Source organism: Neophocaena asiaeorientalis, unplaced genomic scaffold (genome assembly GCF_003031525.2).
Source record: "Neophocaena asiaeorientalis asiaeorientalis breed wild unplaced genomic scaffold, Neophocaena_asiaeorientalis_V1.1 scaffold338, whole genome shotgun sequence".
Lineage (NCBI taxonomy): Eukaryota > Metazoa > Chordata > Mammalia > Artiodactyla > Phocoenidae > Neophocaena > Neophocaena asiaeorientalis.
This window is the reverse complement of record NW_020175405.1, coordinates 95,895-118,327: the sequence shown is the minus strand read 5'-3', so window position 1 is coordinate 118,327 and position 22,433 is coordinate 95,895. Positions and strand designations below refer to the sequence as shown.

The window sequence follows — 22,433 nt, the reverse complement described above, 5'->3', positions numbered from 1 at the left end:
ATATATATATATATATATATTCATCAGAGTATTAGAGACTATAATTTTCCTGTGGTGTCTTTATCTTTTGTATCAGAGAAATGCTGGCCTCATAAAATGAGTTAGGAAGTATTCCCTCCCGTTCCCTTTTCTGGAAGAGTTTGAGGTGTTAATTCTTAAGTGTTTGTAGTGTTCTTCAAGTCTGTCTTCTTTTTTAATGTAGCTGTTTACTGTAACATAGTTTCCTCTCAGCACTGCCCTTGCTGAATCCCATTAGTTTTGGTATGCTGTATCTTCATTTTCATTTGTCTTTAAGCTCTTTTAGCATGTTTAAGACAGTTGTTTGACAATGTCTTTGTCTAATAATTCCAGTCTGACCTTCCTTGGGAACTGTTTTAGTCAATATATTTTATTTCTTTGAAGGGTCCATACTTTCCTATTTCTTTGAAAGCCTTGTGATTTTTTTGTTGAAACTGGACGTTTTACTATTATGATATATTACCTGTGGAAATCAGATTTTCCCCTTCCCCAAGGTTTGACTGTTTTTTTTTTTTTTTGAATTGTTGATGGCTGTAGTGGTACATTTGTTTCATGAATTTACTCAACTGTTTTTCTAGAGAACGTATTCCTTGCCATTGTAGTCACTGAAGACTGTTGCTTAACTTGCGTTCAGGTAGCGTTTTGACAGAGATTTCCTTGAATACCAAGAGCCAAAGAGAGAGAAAGAGAGAGAGAAAGCTTTCCTAGTCTTTGCAGATTGGCTCTGTGTTAAGACTCTCCTTCAGCATTTAGCTCGGCTTGCACTGAGCCTAAGGTTAAGCACAAAGTGAAAGATTATGGTCTTCTTAGGTAGTTTTTGAGCAAGCACCTTACCCTGGGCATGTGTGTGACTTTATAAATTCTCTGAAAATGTGAGTGAATTTTATTTTTAATTTATTTTTGGCTGTGTTGGGTCTTCGTTGCTGCATGTGGGCTTTCTCTAGTTGCGGTGAGCAGGGGCTACTCTTCGTTGCGGTGCGTGGGCTTCTCATTGGGGTGCCTTCTCTTGTGGAGCACAGGCTCTACGTGCGTGGGCTTCGGTAGTTGTGGCACGTGGGCTCAGTAATCGTGGCTCGTGGGCTCTAGAGTGCAGGCTCAGTAGTTGTGGCACACAGGCTTAGTTGCTCCGTGGCATGTGGGATCTTCCCAGACCAGGACTCGAACCCATGTCCCCTGCATTGGCAGGCGGATTCGTAACCACTGCGCCACCAGGGAAGCTCAATGTGAGTGATTTTGAGTGTTCTAACTTTACAAGGAAACTCTCTCTCTAGCTTTTCATCCTAGGCATTAGGCAGTCTGTTATCCCAGGCAGCTGTGGGTTGTTGGTTAGCCCTAACAAGCAGTTTTCAAGCAGTGCCCTCAGCTTTTCCAGCCTGTAGGAGACCCAAGTTAGGAAAAACAAGAGCCAAGCACCTTACATTAGTCCTTCAGGTAGCTCCCAGACAGGTTAAGAACAGATATACACTATCATTTGTGAATAAAATATGCTCTGCTCCCTTCAGAACTAAGGACCAGGATCCCACATTGGAAATGGGGACTGCAATTTTCATGACTATTGCCAGGCTGGGGGCGTCATGGGGCAAGGGCAAGTAAAATCACCACAAAGCTTTCCTAGTTTTTAAGTTTCCTTTTTCTTGATATCAACGATTGCTTGATTGCTGTAAACTTTTGACTGTTTTACAGAATTCTAACAAAGCTCTTACAGTTTGCTTGTTTTTCAGTGTTTCTGTCAGGGGAGCTTGGAGCTTCCTACTGTGTCATTTTGCTGATGTCACTTCTCTTTTTGGGTTTTAAACTACTAAGGACTTAGATGTGAAAGTGACTTTTATGTCAAGCCACATCAGAATTAGAGCTGTTGAATAAAAGTGACTTTTGAATGAGTTTATGTCAAAGTAGTGTCCTAGAACTTACTGTTTTTTTCCCCTATGTTAGGCCTTCTCATTTCATGGATGTGTCATTACGTAGCTTCTCCCTTTGTTGTGACCTGTTAAGCCGGGTTTGCCACACAGCAGTAACTTACTGTAAGGATGCTTTAGAAAGTCATCTCCATGTTATTGTTGGTACACTTATACCCCTTGTGGATGATCAGATGGAGGTTCAGGAACAGGTAATTTCCCAAATCATATTCAAAATGATATTTGAAATGCACTGATAAAGTATTGTTGGAAGGAGCTGAGTGTTTTATGTTTACTTGGTGTAATCAGTAATTTTAGTGGAAATATTCTTTGAAAAATGGTGGGGAAAACATTCTCAGTGAATTAATCCTTGTAATCATTTAATTACAGAGCACCTAGTAATTTTGATCTAATAAATAACCTGATTTCTATCTCTTACTTATGCTGAAGTGTAGAGGTAGTCAAAACTAAGGATGTAGTTCACTCCACTATGATGGTGTGTGAGGTATTACTTATATAAAATGTTTCAGTAGTATTGACAACTGTATACCTCAGTGTCCATCCTGTAATAAAGGCCTTACATATTTGTTGAATTATTTGAAAGCACAGAAACAGTAGTAGCTGGGTGCCTTAGAAGTGATTTTATCTGAACAAGTAGAGTTTTTATCATTTATTACAATGGGTTTGCTTGTTTTACTTTAAAATATAATTAATCCATTTCTCCTCATGATTTTTTCTTTTTTAATTATGTTTAGGTATTGGACTTGTTGAAATACTTAGTGATTGATAACAAGGATAATGAAAATCTCTATATCACGATTAAACTTTTAGATCCTTTTCCTGACCATGTTGTCTTTAGGGATTTGCGTATTACTCAGCAGAAAATCAAATACAGTAGAGGACCCTTTTCACTTTTGGAGGTAATAATTATTCCATAATATTGCTATTTTGTATTAGAGAGGTTAGTAGTACTTTTTGGAAACCTCTAATGCTGTGAAAGTAAACCAGTCTTTTTTTAAAATTGTGGTTAAAGAAAACATAACATGAAATCTGTCCTCTTAGCAGATTAAAAACTGAATCTTAATATATACTCTTGCATTGCAGTAAAAGTGTAAATTCAAAATTTCTTGATAAAGATCTGAATTTAAATATTGAAGAAATATGATATAAAATATGCTTGATTTTCATACACATAAGATTCATTAATATCTCAAAATTACCATCTGACCCTCTGTCGGACAATATAATGTTTGAATTAGAAAAGATATGTAACTTTCTGAAGAGTTTTTCAAGTTTTAATCTTGTTTTAACCTTTATAAACTTCAAAACTATGTTCAGATAGATTTTTCTTTATAAATCTTATTATAATTTTAAAATTATACTCTACATTTGACTATAATCAGTATGAAAATATGGTTAAATATATTAAGATAAAACTAGAGTTGCAGTACTAAATAAATAGAAATTTAAGCTTTTCCCTCTGAGTATGCTATAACAATCTTAAACTCTAAATACTGTATCATGAGAGAGTCTATTGCAATTTAAATGTTTAAAACATTGTAGGATTTGAAGTGAAATAAGTAATTTATTTCTACCTTGTTTGGTAGTAACAGTATTATGAATCAGTATCTGTAGAAGGCACTAATTTAAAAAAATCTTTGAGTTTTATTTTACAGACTCAACCAATACATGTTAAAAGCAAGTTACATTTTTAGCTGATTTTCTCTTTTAGGAAATTAACCATTTTCTCTCAGTAAATGTTTATGATGCACTTCCATTGACAAGGCTTGAAGGATTGAAGGATCTTCGAAGACAACTAGAGCAACATAAAGATCAGATGATGGATCTTATGAGAGCATCTCAGGGTACTAATTTTAATGACTTGGGTTATTTGTACCCATTTCTTTTTGAAAGAATCTTTTATAAATTCTTGCTCTTGGTTTAGTTGCCACAGATTTAGTTCATTTCAGACCCCTATCAGTTCTCATTTAGTTATGAAAGACTTCCTAAGTAGTCTCCTCACCTTGAACTACTCCCATTTTATCCGTTCTCTGCACCTCTGCCAGAATGATTTCTCTAAGTCCAAATCATGTTATTTTACTGCTTAAAAAATGTTAACAATTTGCTACTGCCTAAAAGAAAAATTTGAATTCCTTAGAGCAGGCATGCAAGGTAATTTGTCTCTGCCTACTACCCCAATTTATTTAAATAAAAGAAATGTTATTTTTCATTTTATTTTAAACATCTTAGCCATGTATGTGTTTTGTGTGTATGTATATATGTATATATGTGTGTGTTTTGTATATATACACATATTTATATGTGTTTCTAGGTTTTTTTTACTTAAAAATCCATTTTATTTTGATTTGATTTGAGTTTAGGTTATTATAGTACTGCACTTGGTGGAAACTCTTTCTGCTTACGTTTTGATTTTCATCTTCCTGAGCTCATTAACTTCATGTTTCTATTGTGATATTTTTATCCTCAGTACTTTTAAAAATTAATTTTGTTTCGACCATCCGAAATCTGAGTTTCTAGTATATTTGTTCTTGAAATAGGTATATATATATATGAACCCCTCTTTCTATCTCCTGTTCTTGTGTGTTTGGGTATTTTATTGATCCAGACCAATATAGCCAATAGATGTTTATAGCTATTTAAATTTAAATGAATTAAAATTCAATAAAATATAAAGTTAAATTTCTTTGTTGTATTAGCACATGTCAAATTCTCTGTAGTAACATGTGGCTCGTGGCTGTCTTTGGACAGCACAGATTATAGACCATTTTCATCATTGCAGAAAGTTCTGTTGGACAGTGCTGGTCTATTCTATATGCAAGAGGCTAAAAAACCAGGCATGCTCCCAAGGTTCCTTCTAGTTTAATGTTGAATGATTATGTGTTTCTAACTGTGATTTGGCTAAGGTATTGATTTCTCTGCACAACTTAAGACATTTTTCTCTCTCTGTCTGCCAAATATTGCTGATCATTTTTACATGATTCTCTTTAAGAAGAAAGTTCAGATACATTCATTCACCTCATATTTTTGAAATGCTCACAATTGAAAATCTTTTTTAAAAACTTTGTAAAAGTTTTCTAGTCACACAATTTAATATATGAGCATAGTATAAAGAAAAGTGTTGTCTTCACTGTGGCTTAAACTAGTTTTTTCAAAACTGCTTCTAGATAACCCTCCAGATGGCGTAATGGTGAAGCTAGTTGTCAGCTTGTTGCAGTTATCCAAGATGGCAGTAAACCACACTGGTGAAAGAGAAGTTTTAGGTAAAGTGTTTGGCTGAGTGAATATGAGTTTTTTTGTTTGGATGGTCATCTTCATAGCATTTTAAAAATCAGTAAAAGTTTGTTACTTGGAATATTGGGGAAATGTGAGAGGCTTTTTATATTTCTGTTTAGTTCAAGTCTCCCTAGGCAGCCCTCCTTTCATATTTTCCTCCCTTAGACATTCATATAAAGTAAAAAGTTAGTGATTAACACATGTGCATAACTATTAATTTGAAAATGCCTTGTGAATATTTAGGAAAGTCAGAAAAACCTATTTGTAGCATTAAGTTGCAAATAAATTGACTTCTGATACATTTTATAGATATAACTGACTGGTACTTAATATCTTTTTTATATAACAGAAAGAATGAGGACTTGGAGGGCTATATTAAGCTCAGATATTAAAACCATATTCAAGTCCTTTTCTGCCACCATTTGGGGGTAACCTAATGTAAGATAAATAGCCAGCATCATACCTGGTATAGGTGTTTTATATTTGGTGATCACAGGATGGAAAAATATCACATGATTAAAGTCAGCTTGAAGTTGTCATGAAATAATTGCTTCAAATAAGAAAAGTGGGGGGCTTCCCTGGTGGCGTAGTGGTTGGGAGTCCGCCTGCCGATGCAGGGGACACGGGTTCGTGCCCCGGTCCGGGAAGATCCCACATACCGCGGAGTGGCTGGGCCCGTGAGCCATGGCCGCTGAGCCTGCACGTCCGGAGCCTGTGCTCCGCAACGGGAGAGGCCACAGCAGTGAGAGGCCCGTGTACCAAAAAAAAAAAAAAAAAAAGTGGGAGAAATAAGAGATGCTTCGCAGATTCTACTGTCTTTCAACAGTCTTCCTTAACTTCTCAGTGGAGGTCTAGTGTCTAGGATACTTCTTTTCTTGTAAATTTTTTATTGAAATATATCTTACGTATAGAAAAGTTGTAAGTATATAACTTGAAAAATTTTTTGCAAAGAGAACACACCTGTGCATCTAGCACCCAGACCAAGAAACAGAACCTTATCAGTACTCTAGAACTTTCCTTTGACCAAGGAATTTACCCTTTGTCCATAGTAGCACTGCTTCTGGGGACAAATGTCACTTGCTACAGGAGGCCTAAGTGGCTTTCCTACATAGCATAAAATCTTAGTGATTAGTACCCACAGCTAATGTCATATTTAATGGTGAAAGACTGAATATCTTCCTCAGATCAGTAATGAGCCAAAGTTGCCCACTGCTATTCACCATTGTACTGGAAGTTATAGCCAGAGCAATTGAACAAAAACTGGAAAGCAAAGAAGTAAAAACTATCTCTATTCACAGATGACATTACTGTATATATATATAGAAAGTCCCAGAAAATCTATAGGAAAGTTACTATAAGAGAGGTAATAAATGAATTCAGCCAAGCTGCAGGATACGAGATCAACACACAAAATTCATTTGTGTTTCTGTACACCAGCAATGAACAATCTAAGAAGGAAATTCCATTCCATTTACAGTTCCATTTATAATAGCATCTAAGAGAATTAAATACCTGGGATAATTTTAGTTAAGGAGGTGAAAGACTTGTGCACATTCTGTATTTTAGAAGTAAGACACTAAGTACAGCCCACATTCAAGGGAAGAATTAGGCTCCACCTTTTGAAAGGAGGACTATCAAATAATTTTTTAACATGTTTTATTAAATTCCATCATGACTGAGCGAGAACATGAGGGGGCCCTCTGGCATCTTGAAAACATCTATCTTCATCTGGGTAGTGATAATACAGGTGGGAAGGAAATTGTGTTTTCCTGCATGTATGTGTATGTGTGTGTGTGTGAATTTTCACTGATCTGAGTATTTAAGATTTGTGGTCTTTATGTAATACCCCCCAGAAAATTGATACTCGCATACAGCTGCTATATTTAGACTTTTCTTAAAAACTACATTCTACTAGTTAATCTATCTCTTGGATATGATTTTATAGGGGAAAATATTGCCGACATGGATGATATGTAAAGGAAATGATACAGTATTTTGTAGCTTCTTTAATCTATTCAACATCTTTGAGAAAACACTTAAATCTTAACGGATGACAAAACATATTTTTGAAATTAGAAAATTTCTGTCTTATGTATGATCTCTTAGCTATAACTTTACTGAAATGGAATTTCTATATATAGAGGCTGTTGGAAGCTGCTTGGGAGAAGTGGGTCCTATAGATTTCTCTACAATAGCTATACAGTATAGTAAAGATACATCTTATACCAAGGCCCTTGAGTTATTTGAAGATAAAGAACTTCAGTGGACCTTCATAATGCTGACCTACCTGAATAATACACTGGTAGAAGATTGGTGAGTATTTAATGATACCTTGTACCTGATAGCACTTAATCTGACATTCAAGATTGATACCTTGTATGAATTAGCATTTCCAATAACTAAAGCATTCTCCTTTTAGTTGCCATACTTTCAGTCTTAAATATTTAATGAATATCATTGTATTTTTATTAATTCACATAATTACTAAAACCCCACTGCTATATGCCAGGTAACTTGGTATAGTGATAGATATACCAGACAAGATCCATGTTAAATTTTAGTGAGAGTAGACTAGACAAGCAATATGAAAACTACCAAGTGGTTCCACACAAAACATTAAGATAGGGGAATGTAAATGGGGTTATTTTGTGCACTTGTCAGAATCAAAGGTGCCACTCTCCTCCTGGCTAGACATTTTGATCCTTTTAAAATAAGTCATAGAGCAGAAATTTTTTAACTCCAAAAGTCTTAAGCTAATCAGACAGGGCTTTCTTTTGCCCATTAATACATAAAATGCAAAACAAAATTGCAACAAATAGTATAATTTCAGCTTGCTGATTATGAGATTACTTTTCCTCTGTCTTCCACTCCCCATTTATCTATTTATTTGCAGTTATCTATTTATTATTTACAGATCCTTGAACAATGTGGGGGTTGGGATGCTTGACCCTTTGCTCAGTGGAAAATTCATGTATAATTATAGTTGGCCCTCCCTATCCGTGGTTCTTCATCCGAGGAGTCAACCAACTGCAGATTGTGTAGTACTGTATTATTTACTGTTGAAAAAAATCCATGTATAAGTGGACCTGTACAGTTCAAATCCTCGTTGTTCAAGGGCCAGATGTATTTATTTTGATATATTTGAGCACCTTATCACCACCATTTTTGGAGATTGGGTTCAAAGGATTTTTGCCCACAATTGGGCATCGTTTTAAGTAAATAGGTATTTTGCATCTGTTTCCCTATAACACCCCCTGCTTCTCTTGGGGAATAAATGATTGGCAATAATGTCTACCTGCTCTGTTTTAATTGTTGATTTAATTTACTTGTATCTTTCACTCTTTTGTTGTTGTTGTTACAGTAAAAAGGCTGGTATGATTTCCTTCCCAACTTTTTATTATAAAAATTTTCAAGCCTACAGCAAAATTAAAAGAATTTTACAGTAAATACCCATATACTCACCACCTAGAGTCTTCCTAGATTCTACTATTATTATCCTTGCTTTATCACATTTAGCCATCCTCCTATCCATTAATAAATGGATCTATCTCATTTTTAAAAATGTATTTCAAATTATATCTAGCACAGCTTTTGAAGAGATTTTCCACAGAAAATTTGCAAGCATTAAGTGTTTCATTTGTTACACAGTAATTTGCAATTGGTTTTTCTGAAGAAGGTGCACAGAAATATTAGTGTGACTTAAACTTGAGAACCACAGGGATAGGTACAATTTGTTTTTCATGTCTTTTTTGTAAGAGGAAAAAAATCATTACATGTTTGAAGGGCCTCGGGTATACAAAGGGAATGTTGACCAAGGAATTCCCAGAATCATGGAAGACTTCTCTGAGGAAGTGTCATCTAGCTGATCTGAGTGATCAGGAATCAGCTAGAAGTTGATTAGGGATAAAATATTGCATACAGGGAATAGCTAGAATGGAAATAAGCTTCATGTGTTTGAGGATCAGAAAAAGCCTGGTATGGAAGAAGATTGTATGAAATGAAATTAGAAAGGTAGGACTAATTCTGATTTAAAAATTTGGATTTTATTTGAAATATATAATGAAGCCATGGAGTTTTAAGCAGAATAGTGCCATGATGCAACTTACATTTTTACTCTGACATATATGGCAAATGGCTTGTGATAGGGCAAAAATGGAAACAGAAAGCTGAATATGAAACTATTGCAGTAGTCCAGAGGAGAAATCATGGTGACTTGGATAAGGGTGGCGGTAATGGAGATGAGATGGAACACGGATGGAACTAGGGTATGTTTTTAACATAGAGGCAGCAGGACATGCTGATGAATTGGATGTGGAGGAGGGAAGGAAAGAAAGAGGAATGAGAGATGAATCCAAGTTTAGGGTTTATGCTTCTGTGTCTTAAATTGAGACATAGAATTAAGCCTTTACTTGACAGCTCATCATCATTTATAGTATCAGGCTTTATGACATTTTTTGTCAGCTGTCATATTTTCAGTACTCTTGTATTGCAGCCCTCCTTTACTTAATTTTTTGCAAAAGAGAAGGACATTCAATTTTTTATTAGAGGTTTTAGATGCCTTACCTAATGATTTCAACTAGCTTCTGGTCAGAATAAGTACATACTTACTGTTTGTTTAAAATTGTCCTAGACAATAATTTTATCATTTGTAGGGAAATTCCATTCTGTGTTACCCCAAATTATTTGTACCTCTTAGGGAAAATGGTATCAAAATATTTTTTTCTTGGGTGAATTAGTATTCTGTCATTCTTTTTACTCATTCTTATTAGTCAATGTTATTCTCAAGTATTTCTTTTTATGAGTTTTTAATTTATAGTAGTCATAATATAAATTTTATTATATTGAATGAAGGGAATTGCTGTTACAGTGAGTAGTAACTCATGTTTACTCTAGGAATATTAAAAATCCTTTGATAATTTTTGCTTTGATGTTATAGAATTTTATAGATGTAAAATTTCCTAATAAACGTAAACATTTCCTAATATAAATTTAAAATTTTAGATTTTAATTTTTTCATTGGGAGTTGCTTAACATTCATCAAGATTAATAGTTGGTATACTTAGTGGCATTTGAATTATGTTTTTCAGTGTCAAAGTGCGATCAGCAGCTGTTACCTGTTTGAAAAGCATTTTAGCCACAAAAACTGGACATAGTTTCTGGGAGATTTATAAGATGACAAATGATCCCATGCTGATCTATCTACAGCCTTTTCGAACATCAAGGAAAAAGGTCTCTCAAATAATGAATGTTTATTGAATATCTACTATATCTAGAACAGTTCTATTTGCTGTGGGATATGAATATCATATTGCTTACTTACACTAACATTTAACCTTTCTTGGAAATAATTCTAGCTGTGCTTTTTGAATCGAAGGGATTTGTATTTTTAGTTATGGCAGTGTGGAAAAGCTGAGATAGGTAGCCTAAAGAGATGATGGTTGATTTGGGGGGATAGGAGGAGTTCTGTTTTATTTTTTATTTATTTATTTTTTTAATAGATCTTTATTGGAGTATAATTGCTTCACAATACTGTGTTAGTGTCTGTTGCACAACAAAGCGAATCAGCCATATGCATACACATGTCCCCATATTCCCTGGTAGGAGGAGTTCTTAATGACAGGCTTTTTTTCTTTAGGAGTAGAAAACCCTTACTTTGATCCCATGAAAGCTGTTTATAGATATTGTGATCAACAAGCAAGTGTTTATTTCCATAGCAAGTTAAAGTATCACAACCCTCTAGTGAAATTTAAGATGGCCTATAGATTTCTGCCTTTTCCATGTTGATATCATAACAAGGTTCCACTAAAGGTACTCTATGAAAGATACTTAAGAACTCTTACTTCTCCTTTATTTTGTTTAATATTTTCTTTTCATAAAGCAACTGAGAAATATGCTGTTAAGTTTTCACCAATTTAACTTCAGGGCTTACACCCATCGTTGAAATGATACTTTTAATGTATCGTAATATAATTTTGGTCTCAGTGAAATTATTGACAATATAAGCTATTAATAAAACTAATAGTATAACCTGTAAAACACTGTAGTTTTAACATTTTAAGATTTCATTTCATTCCAGAATCAACTCTGTATGGTAGATTTGGACTGGATTCATACATGAGACAGATGAGGCAGAGAATCTGTGATTTATTTAACATACTGCTAGTGAGCTAAGAGTAAAAGTTAAGTTTCCTGGTGTTTAGATCAGTAATTTTTTACCAGATGACTCTGCCTCTCATAAACATAAATGTATTTTAATTTTAAAAGGTAACCGATGCCTCAAGATTTAGTTTTAAGCATATTTAGTTTTATTTGGAAACAGATTTGTTTATGCCTAGATATTTGTTTGGCATAGGAAAGGTAAAATGTATTTCTGGTTACCTTATTTACGTTTTCTCATCACTTTTTTCTAGTTTTTAGAGGTACCTAGACTTGACAAAGAAAGTCCTTTAGAAGGCTTGGATAATACAAGCCTGTGGATTCCTCAAAGTGAAAATCATGACATTTGGTTAAAGACACTGACTTGTGCTTTTTTGAATAGTGGAGGCACAAAAAGTGAAGTTCTTCAGTTATTAAAGCCAATGTGTGAGGTAAGAAGATTAATTAGTCTGACTTATTCCCTTTCTAACTTTGTTTTTTTCATTTGTGCTTTCTCACAATAATTTTCTTTGATGGTCTCATTCCATTTCTCTTTTGTGTGAATGTTCATGGCCTGTATATAAAAAGAGTGCTTTGTACTGCACATCATCTTCATGCAACATCACCTATACTCAGCTGTTGTGAATCCATCCAACAGGGTGTCTTTATTTAGCCAGAACTTTATGCAGTAGGTTTCAGCTGCGGGGTAGCTACATATTGGATGCTGTGTTAGTTTCTGCTGTAGAGCAAAGTGAATCAGTTATACATATACATATATCCGCTCTTTTTCCCTGTGCTATACAGTAGGTCCTTACTAGTTATCTATTTTATATATAGTAGTGTGTGTATGTTAATCCCAGTCTCCCAGTTTATGCCCCCCTCACTGTCTCCCCTGGTAACCATAAGTTTGTTTTCTACATCTGTGACTGTATTTCTGTCTTGTAAATAAGACCATTTGTACCATATTATTAGGTTCCACATATAAGTGATATATGTTATTTGTCTTTCTCTGACTGACTTCACTCAATATGACAATCTCTAGGTCCATCCATGTTGCTACTACAAATGGCATCATTTCGTTCTTTTTTATGGCTGAGAGTAGTATTCCATTGTATATATGTACGACATCTTTTTTTATCCATTTGTCTGTTGATGGAAATTTAGGTTGCTTCCATGTCCTGGCTATTGTAAATAATGCTGCAGTGAACATTGGGGTGCATGAATTGTTTCAGACTATGGTTTTCTCTGGATATATGCCCAGGAGTGGGATTGCAGAATCATATGGTAGCTCTATTTTTAGTTTTTTAAGGAATCTCCATACTGTTCTCCATAGTGGCTGTACCAATTTACATTCCCACCAGTAGTGTAGGAGGGTTCCCTTTTCTCCATACCCTCTCCAGCACTTATTGTTTGTACATTTTTTGATGATGGCCATTCTGACTGGCTGAAGTGATACGTCATTGTAGTTTTAATTTGCATTTCTCTGATAATTAGTGATGTTAAGCATCTTTTCATATGCTTTTTGGCCATCTGTATATCTTCTTTGGAGAAATGTCTATTTTGATATTTTGGTCATTTTTTTGATTGAGTTGTTTGTTTTTTTGATATTGAGCTGTATGGCCTATTTGTATATTTTGGAGCATAATCCCTTGTCTGTTGCTTCATTTGCAAATATTTTCTCCCATTCTGTGGGTTGTCTTTTCATTTGTTTATGGTTTCCTTTGCTGTGCAAAAGCTAAAAGTTTAATTAGGTCCCATTTGCTTATTTTTGTTTTTATTTTCATTGCTCTAAGAAGTGGATCAAAAAAGATCTTGCTGTGATTTATGTCAGAGAGTGTTCTGCCTGTGTTTTCCTCTAAGAGTTTTATAGTATCTGGCCTTAACATTTAGGTCTTTAATCCATTTTGAGTTTATTTTTGTGTATGGTGTTAGAGAGTGTTTTAATTTCATTCTTTTACATGTAGCTGTCCAGTTTTCCCAGCACCACTTATTGAAGAGACTGTCTTCTCCATTGTATATTCTTGCCTCCCTTGTCATAGATTAGGTTACCATAGGTGTGTGGGTTTATCTCTGGACTTTCTATCCTGTTCCAGTGATATCTATTCCTGTTTTAGTGCCAGTACCATGCTATTTTGATTACTGTAGCTTTGTAGTTTCATCTGAACTCAGGGAGCCTGATTTCTCCAGCTCTGTTTTTCATTCTCAAGATTGCTTTGGCTATTTGTGGTCTTTTGTGTTTCCGTACAAATCGTAAAATTCTTTGTTCTAATTCTGTGAAAAATGCCGTTGGTAATTTGATAGAGATTGCACTGAATCTGTAGATTGCTTTTGGTAGTATAGTCATTTTGACAATATTGATTCTTCCAATCCAAGAGCATGGTATATCTCTCCATCTGTTTGTGTCATCTTTGATTCTTTCATCAGTGTCTTATAGTTTTCTGAGTACAGGTCTTTTGCCTCCTTAGGTAGATTTATTCCTAGGTGTTTTGTTCTTTTTGATGCTATGGTAAATGGTATTGTTTCCTTGATTTTTCTTTCTGATCTTTTGTTGTTAGTGTATAGGAATGCAAGAGATTTCTGTGTATGAATTTTGTACCCTGCAACTTTAACAAATTCATTGATTAGCTCTAGTAATTTTCTGATAGCATCTTTAGAGTTTTCTGTGTATAGTAGTGTCATGTCATCTGCAAACAGTGACAGTTTTACTTTTTCTTTTCCAATTTGGATTCCTTTTATTTCTTTTTCCTCTCTGATTGCGGTGGCTAGAACTTCCAGTACTGTGTTGAATAAGAGTGGTGAGAGTGGATATCCTTGTCTTGTTCCTGCTCTTAAAGGAAATGCTTTCAGTTTTTCACCATTGAGAAAGATGTTTGCTGTGGGTTTGTCATATATGCCCTTTATTATGTTGAGGTAGGTTCCCTCTGGAGAGTTTTTATCCTAAATGGTGTTGCATTTTGTCGAAAGCTTTTTCTGCTTGAATTCTGTGACATGCTTTCTTGAGTGAGAAAAGAGGTGTGGTTGCAGTTAGCATTGCTTTTTTATTTTGGGGGGTACACTACCATTTATTTCATTAGAGAGTAATGGTACCTGCCAAGGTCAAACAAAAAGTTTATACGCTTTTATCAAATGTATCATCTAAAACAACACAATGTGATGATGCTCTAAGACTTTAAAAGCTAGCCTAATTTATAATACTGTCAAGCATGATTCAACAGAAGTATGAAAACAAAATATCTGACTAGTTAAACATCTACCAATTAAAAGTAACTGATAAAGAAGTGAATATTTTGGTAAAGTACCCTATTGAAAGCAGTTTGTAAAGCAGTCTTTGTTTCTACAGAAAAAATGTTAACAGTGAATAAATCATCACACTCTCTGCAGTACTACACTGCATTCGTAGCAGTTCAGAGGACTTATTCCCTCAGCTGCTGCAAGTGCTACCAGCTGAGAACACCCTTCAGAATTGCCTTGATAATAGAGAGTTGCTTCACCCCAAATCATACCCTATTCCCAGGGCAACCTGCATTCAATGACTGGTTGACCTTAGAGTATAAAAGCTCTGTACCATTACTACAACTCAAGACGGCTCTGAAGGTCCACTTCAGCTTCTGAGCTCCCCACAGGGTTGGTGGAGGCCTTTGTTGCTGCCGCACCACACCCCAGCTTTTCCGTCACTCCAGTCCTGCTTCTTCCTTCCCTTCCTTCTACAGACATTGATCCCAAGAGCACTCCCTAGTAAACCTTCTGCACTGCATGCTGATCCTGCCTCTGTCTGGCATACTGGCATAGAGTTAAGCACCCTAACATGTGTTTGATATAATAAATAACATCTTCTGAAAAAAAAAAGTGAGTGATACCCTGGATACACACACAACTCATTTCTCATTAATGAATAAACCTAAGATTTTTTAAACACTTTTTTAAAAAAATAAATTTATTTTATTTTATTATTTTTTTAATTTTTGGCTGTGTTGGGTCTTTGTTGCTGCGCACAGACCCTCTCCAGATGTGGCGAGCGGGGGCCACTCGTGGTTGCAGTGCGTGGGCTTCTCATTGTGGCGGCCTCTCCCTTTGCGGAGCTTGGACTCCAGGCATGTGGGCTTCAGCAGCTGCGGCACACAGGCTCAGCAGCTGTGGCTCATGGACTTCAGAGCGAAGCTCCATAGTTGTGGCACACAGGCTTAGTTGCTCAGTGGCATGTGGGATCCTCCCGGACCAAGGCTCGAACCCGTGTCCCCTGCATTGGCAGGTGGAGTCTTAACCGCTGCGCTACCGGGGAAGCCTGTAAGATTTTTAGAACATTCTGACTTTGGGCCAGAAGATAAAATGTTCCAAATATACAATCACACACACACACACAATTCTTAGTTACTTAACTTCTGTATTTCCAAAACTGGCTTTTTTTTTTTTTTTTTTGCGGTAAACGGGCCTCTCACTGTTGTGGCCTTTCCCGTTGCGGAGCACAGGCTCCGGACGCGCAGGCTCAGTGGCCATGGCTCACGGGCCTAGCCGCTCTGTGGCATGCGGGATCTTCCCGGACTGGGGCACGAACCCGTGTCCCCTGCATCGGCAGGCAGACTCTCAACCACTGCACCCCCAGGGAAGCCCCAAAACTGGCTTTTTGATTTGTCTTTAGTTTGAAAGGGAAAAAGTGTACAATTGGTAATCAATAACCTGTTTCATGTGTGTGGTATATGATGAATACATGAAGATGATGTCTTGGCAAAAATAAAGTTGAGTACTGTTTTAATGTATCACATATATTAAAGTAGTTTTCTATACTTTGGAGTATACCACAAATAAGTACCCTAATTTTATGCCCAGAAATTGGGGTTTATTAAAAAGTAAACATTTTAACATGACTGTTGTAGCTCTTTCACTGAATGTAGAAAATGTTCAAAAATCAAATTTTCAGCTTTTCTCTTAAATTTTGATCCCCATTTTCCCTTTTATCAAATTAGAAAACTGCTTCTGTTATTAGTAACACTTTTCAACTGTGAAATTTTTTTTACAGTAGTGACATAATAATTTCATTTGTCAACAATGTCCTATTTTATTATATGCAAGTGGCCTAGACTGAAAATGAACACTTGCAGTGTAATGTATAGGTTTGATTTAGATATTCTAGGTTTATTTGATTTTTTTTAACACTACCTAGTACACATGTTTTTTGTATGTTTTTTAGTAGTACGTAGAGTTCATGACAGATTCATCTGTCATTTTTTTAAAAAGCTTAATATGTCAGTAACAGGGAATGAAAATTTTTAAAAATATTTTTACTGAAAACTATTGACTGGATGTATTTGTATATTCTAGGTGAAAACTGACTTTTGTCAGACTGTGCTTCCATACTTGATCCATGACATTTTAATCCAAGATACAAATGAATCATGGAGAAATCTGCTTTCTACACACATTCAGGGATTTTTCACTAACTGTTTCAGACACTGCTCAGAAACAAGCCGATCCACAACTCCTGCAAATTTGGATTCAGGTATTCTGTTAAATTTCTCAAATTTATACTGTTAACATCTCAGTTCTAGGGAAAAATAGTTTGAATCCCATCAAGGCCCTTGTAGGCTTAATTCCATAACCTCTAAACATCTGTTCTCTTATCTGTATAATGGAGATAAAAGTTGTAGCAAGTTTTTGATGAGGTAATGTATGTAAAACAACTAGGATAATACTTGATGCGTAGTATCCCTTCAGTAAATATTGACTACTATTAATGGAGCAACTAATTGAGCATTCAGTGTATGTCAAGCACCGTGCTTGGCACTGGCCGTGAGGATGTGAGCAAGACATAGCCCTACATTCTAGTAATTGAAACAGCAGGCAAATGAATGCAACCACATATTATAGGTACTGTGCTGGAGATGTGATGGAATTTTATATTAGAGCTATGGCCAACTCATTTTTTAAAAGCAACTTTTTTTTTTAATAAAATCATATTTATTGTGGGAAATACAGAAAAATTGGCATAAATTAAGCAAATTAAATCACCCATAATTCTGTCATCTAGGATAACTACAATTAACATTTGGTATATATACATCAGTTTTTTTTGTTGTTCTCGTTGTTTTTGCGGTACGCGGGCCTCTCACTGCTGTGGCCTCTCCCGTTGCAGAGTACAGGTTCCGGACGCACAGGCCCAGCGGCCATGGCTCACGGGCCCAGCCGCTCAGCGGCATGTGGGATCCTCCCGGACCCGGGGCACGAACCCATGTCCCCTGCATCAGCAGGTGGACTCTCAACCACTGCGCCACCAGGGAAGCCCTATACATCAGTTTTTTAAAACAAAAATTGGATTATGCTTTACTTACTTTTATAACCTACTTTCCTTCCATGCTATATAAGAAGTATTTCCCATGCTAAGAGCTTATTGCAGGAAAAATTCAATGAGGAATATGTATATAATACATATATACATAGTTGAGGGCTCATTGTGGGTCAGATTTTCAAACCTAAATTTGAAAAAAGGAAAATGTTTACAGATTTGTAATGTTAACTTACTGTCTTTAATATTGATACATATTACTAATGTATTTTATGTACAAACATAAAACTAGGTACAAATTCACTTACTGTACTTCAAGACCAACATAATTATAAGAATAGTATTGAGTTAATGTGATATTTTGCTGCAACTAAATTATTCTTCCCAACCTTGACTATGGTTCCAGTCGCTTTGACATAGGTTGTGATTACTCGACTCTCCTGATTACTTCTTTTACTTTCACTACCACAGCCTTTATATGACATGACCGTGTTGCCATTTAAACTTTACTTTGCTCTGTTTTATTATTTATGTATGTTCCTTTTTATTGGCTAACAGCATCCGGAGCCTGTGCTCCGCAACGGGAGAGGCCGCACAGTGAGGGGCCCGTGTACCGCAAAAAAAAAAAAAAAAAAAAGTTTCTTAGGCTAGTTGGTGAGTTCTGTGTGGTCACAAATAGTCTTTGTTATATGGTTGTATATTGAGCCCCTAGTACACTGAAAAATCCTAGGTAAATAGTTTTTGAATCAATGAATTAGTCCTCTTCAGAAATAAAATATAAATTACTATTAAATTCTCAGTTTTTTTAAGCTCAATAGTTTCTTTTAAAAGAAAAAGAAATGCCATTAAATTCCATTTATTGAAAACCAATTTTGTGCTAGAACCTTATAGTGTAGAGGAAGACAGATACACAAACAAAAGGGAGAAAGTGCTTAAGCAAGTCTGCCTGGGACTAAGAGGACATAATCTTTGTTTGTCAGAGTCAGAGCACTTTTTCCGAAGCCATTTGGATAAAAAATCACAAAGAACAATGCTTGCTGTTGTGGACTACATGAGGAGACAAAAGAGGTAATGTAACTATTGATTCTTGAGTTGGGGATTTAGAAGTGTAACTTGTTATTGCTGGCTGAATTTTAACATGATTCTTTGAGGTAATGCTACTGCAAGTTGCTGTATTTAATATGTGTGATGCTTATATCTCCTTGTAATAATCCATATTTAGGGTGGCACTTTGGTGAAATCAATGTCAGGAACTCTGAATTCTTTTTCTTTTTCATGGAAGTATAGTTGATTTACAATATTGTGTTAGTTTCAGGTGTTCAGCAAAGTGATTCAGTTATATACATGTGTTTTTTTCAGATTATTTTCCATTATGGGTTATTACAAAATAAATTACAAGATATTGAATACTATAGGAACTCTGACCCCCAACTGTAATAGTAACAGTGTTATCTTTGCTAAATCATTCACTCTTTGGGGGCTTTAGTTTATTTCATTTACAGTGAAGGAAAGGAGTAAGTGATTTTCCAGGTTACTTTTAGTTGCATTACTCCTCTTTTAACGTTTCTCTTTACATTTTGTCTCAGAAGTAGCTAGAGTTATGTAAAACCTCCTGCATGTATCTTTATTATGAAACATAAGTTTCTTTACTGTGTACCATGGTCTTCAAAATCTGTGGTTCTGTATAGTGATGCTGTGCTATAGCAGTGTTTATTTTCTTGATTGCTTTATAATACAGTATTTTTGTTCCTATTATTTCTCTTGAGATTTTTAACAGTGAGTGCAGGAATTTCTAGAGAGGATGGTCTGACTGATCTGTACTGCTCCAGAGTTGACCAGAACTCTGAAGAAATAATGTAGTAGGTCTAAATAATGTAATAGGTAGTCATTGATGTCTCATTAGTTTGTTTGGTGGTAGTGGCAGTGGTTGATAAAAATGGGAGGGAATGGTAGGGGAAAACTGAAAAATTGTTTAACCTAAATGCATTTACATCTTAAAAATTAATTCCTCTATATCCCCCTCATTCCTTTCCATCCCACTCTTAGAAAAAGAAGTGTTAGACCTTTCAGGGTTTGTGTTTCTGGTTAGAAAGTTACTGATTCACCATATTGTTTTGTATTGAATCCTCTTGTGAGAAAGCCCATAAGAAGCTTTAACTATAGCTGGAAACATGTCTTTTCTCAGTGTTGGGAGGCAGTTTCTGAATCATTCATTTTTTATTTATCATTGAGTTAGAATGGTATTGACATTAGTTGGCCTTGGAGAAGATAACGTTTCTCAACATTAAGTTTTTATTCCAAATACGACTTTGAGGAAGATTCCTTGAGAGAATATGACTGGGACATAGAATAAAGGGTAAGGACCTGAGTTCAGGTTCACGTTTCTCAGAACAGCTACAATTAAGTCTTGGCTATGTGATAGGCACTTTATTCACCAGCTTTGTAAGCATTATTTACTCATTAAAACTATTCTCTGAGGTATATATATTTCTGCGTTTTACAAATGAAGAAATTGAGCCTTAAGAAGTTAAGTTGCCAAAATTCATACGGCTTGTAGTAGGTGAACCAGCTGGATTTGAACCTAGCTAGAGTATCCTACGCTAATACCAGTGCTCTTAACCACTACCATGTCACATCTCTATAATGTTTGTTTTGAAAAAGATAATATCACGGTCCCTTCCAGTTATGGCCTATTGTTATCACAGTGGAAGATTTTTTTAAAATAACCTCATCCTAGGCAACTAAGAAGAAAATTAACTGCAATAGGAAAGACATGTAAATGTATCTTAGAAGAAACAATATTTTCATTGAATTGGCCATTTAAAAACACTCGTATATGTGTTATTAGTTATTCTGTATAGCCTATTCTTAGCCTGTGGTCGATGGATCCCTCAGTGGAGGGCGTATATGAACCCCAAATTTGTATGGGATGATGGTTCATAGCTTTCATCAGACTTTCTAAGAGGTGTGTGATTCAAAAAGAGTGACAGAGATCTTCAGCTATGTTATGTTAGATGTTCATAGTTATATATTGGGGGTATGTTGTTTTTGGTTATTTAAATGTCATTTTCTTTTTAACTAGCATTTGCTACCATTGGATTCTATACCAACATACTTTTCTTTTGGCATTTAAGTTAAAGAAATGGACATGACTAGATATTTAAATTTTTTTCTTTAGGCCTTCTTCAGGAACAGTTTTTGATGATGCTTTCTGGCTGGAATTGAATTATCTAGAGGTTGCCAAGGTAGCTCAGTCTTGTGCTGCTCATTTTACAGCATTGCTCTATGCAGAAATCTACGCAGATAAGAAGAATATGGATGATCAAGAGAAAAGGTAATGGAATTTGGAAGTTTTTGTTTGGAAAATTGGTGTTGACATTGTTTCATTAAAGGTATATATTAAACATTTGTTTTACTGCCACTCCCATTTAAAAGATATTTTAGATAGACGTTGTCTACCTTTTAAAGAGAAATGATAATAAAAATTTTTTAAAGAAATAAGCAATTCTCCTCTGAAATAGAGATGTTTATTACTTAAGAATTATAAAAATTATACACATAGCAAGCTCCTGGGGGACAGAGATCATCCTTATTTTCCTCTGTATTCCCCATAGTAACTAGCATTGGGAACTTAATATGTGATCAATAATTATTTTTCAAATGGTTGAGTGGTTCTCTAACTTCAATTAAATTGTTTACCACCATTCCCTTAGTTTATTGAAGATCCATTTTACTTATTGACTAGAAGTAATGTAACTGATTGCTTTCTGTGACTAAATCACTTTCATTATTTTATCTACCCGTATTTCTACTACTTTAATTTGCTTTTCCTCTGAGTTAGAACTTTCATAAAAGTCTAACAAGTATCTTACATAATAGGGAAAAGCAAAAAATAGCCAGGAAAGTCGAAGAGTAAAAAATATACAGTTTATTGTCCCAACTGCCCTCCTCAAGTCTTTATTTCAAATAGCTTAGTGTTTATTTTTATAGTTATCCTCACTTTTCAACCACAAAATCACTCATATTACAAAATTAGCAAAGAGGTGTTATATTGATGCATTTCTTATGCTTGCTACTTATAATTTCTACTTTGGATTGTCATTAAGCTAGAAGCAGTATGGTTTTTGGACTGTGAAAAACCGGGAACCGGAATTCAGAGCCTAGTTCAAATATAATTAACTTAGTAGGCTTGGACTGATTTCTTACCTCTCTGGTTTGTTTTAATTTCTACTTTTCAATTGAAAACAATTAAAAATCTACAATATGTAGATCATTTGTATAATGTATAAGTGATATGTTTGTGATCACTTAGACTTTGTACAAAGACAAGTATTTGATATGTTGTCCTTTAAGTATGAAATGAGTAAGAAATTGATTTTTGCCTACTCTTGATCTTAAAAATTTGGCAAAAGTCCTGCGTACTTAGGAGTAATAGTTTTAATCTGAATGTGCCTCGGTATCTTGGTTCCATAGAATAATATTTTTTACTAATCAGGAGTGAATAACTGAGCTCTTATTTGAGTATAAATAAAACGTCTTTTAATTTGAGGATAGGTGATGATATAGAATGTGGCACATTTTTGCAAAATTGCTTGTTTAACAAGCAGGAGTGCCTGGATTTTATTTTTGTTAACTTTAGGGGGAAAGTGCTTGACAAATGGGGCTTGCTGTTTGCTTTGACAGTCTGATTTTGATTTTTTTTGTTTTCAGATGCCTGATGGGAAGGGGAGGGCAAACAGACATAAGGTGTATAGAGAGGGCAGGGAATGCTAATTTTCTTCAGTGACTCAGGTGAACTGAGACTTTTATAAATC

At 35.2% G+C, this 22,433-nt stretch overlaps 1 protein-coding gene across 2 annotated transcripts in view; it reads left to right on the top strand.

The window, feature by feature from the left end:
- ATM (ATM serine/threonine kinase) overlaps nt 1-22,433 on the top strand; it is a 137,287-nt gene that overhangs the window by 67,758 nt on the left and 47,096 nt on the right. For both annotated transcript variants that reach the window (XM_024766966.1, XM_024766965.1), the window contains exons 30-39: nt 1,951-2,125; nt 2,669-2,833; nt 3,646-3,778; nt 5,099-5,194; nt 7,349-7,520; nt 10,295-10,436; nt 11,618-11,794; nt 16,659-16,836; nt 18,600-18,687; nt 20,798-20,953. In XM_024766966.1, coding sequence (XP_024622734.1) covers nt 1,951-2,125; nt 2,669-2,833; nt 3,646-3,778; nt 5,099-5,194; nt 7,349-7,520; nt 10,295-10,436; nt 11,618-11,794; nt 16,659-16,836; nt 18,600-18,687; nt 20,798-20,953 — 1,482 coding nt within the window. The remainder of the gene's footprint in view (nt 1-1,950; nt 2,126-2,668; nt 2,834-3,645; nt 3,779-5,098; nt 5,195-7,348; nt 7,521-10,294; nt 10,437-11,617; nt 11,795-16,658; nt 16,837-18,599; nt 18,688-20,797; nt 20,954-22,433) is intronic.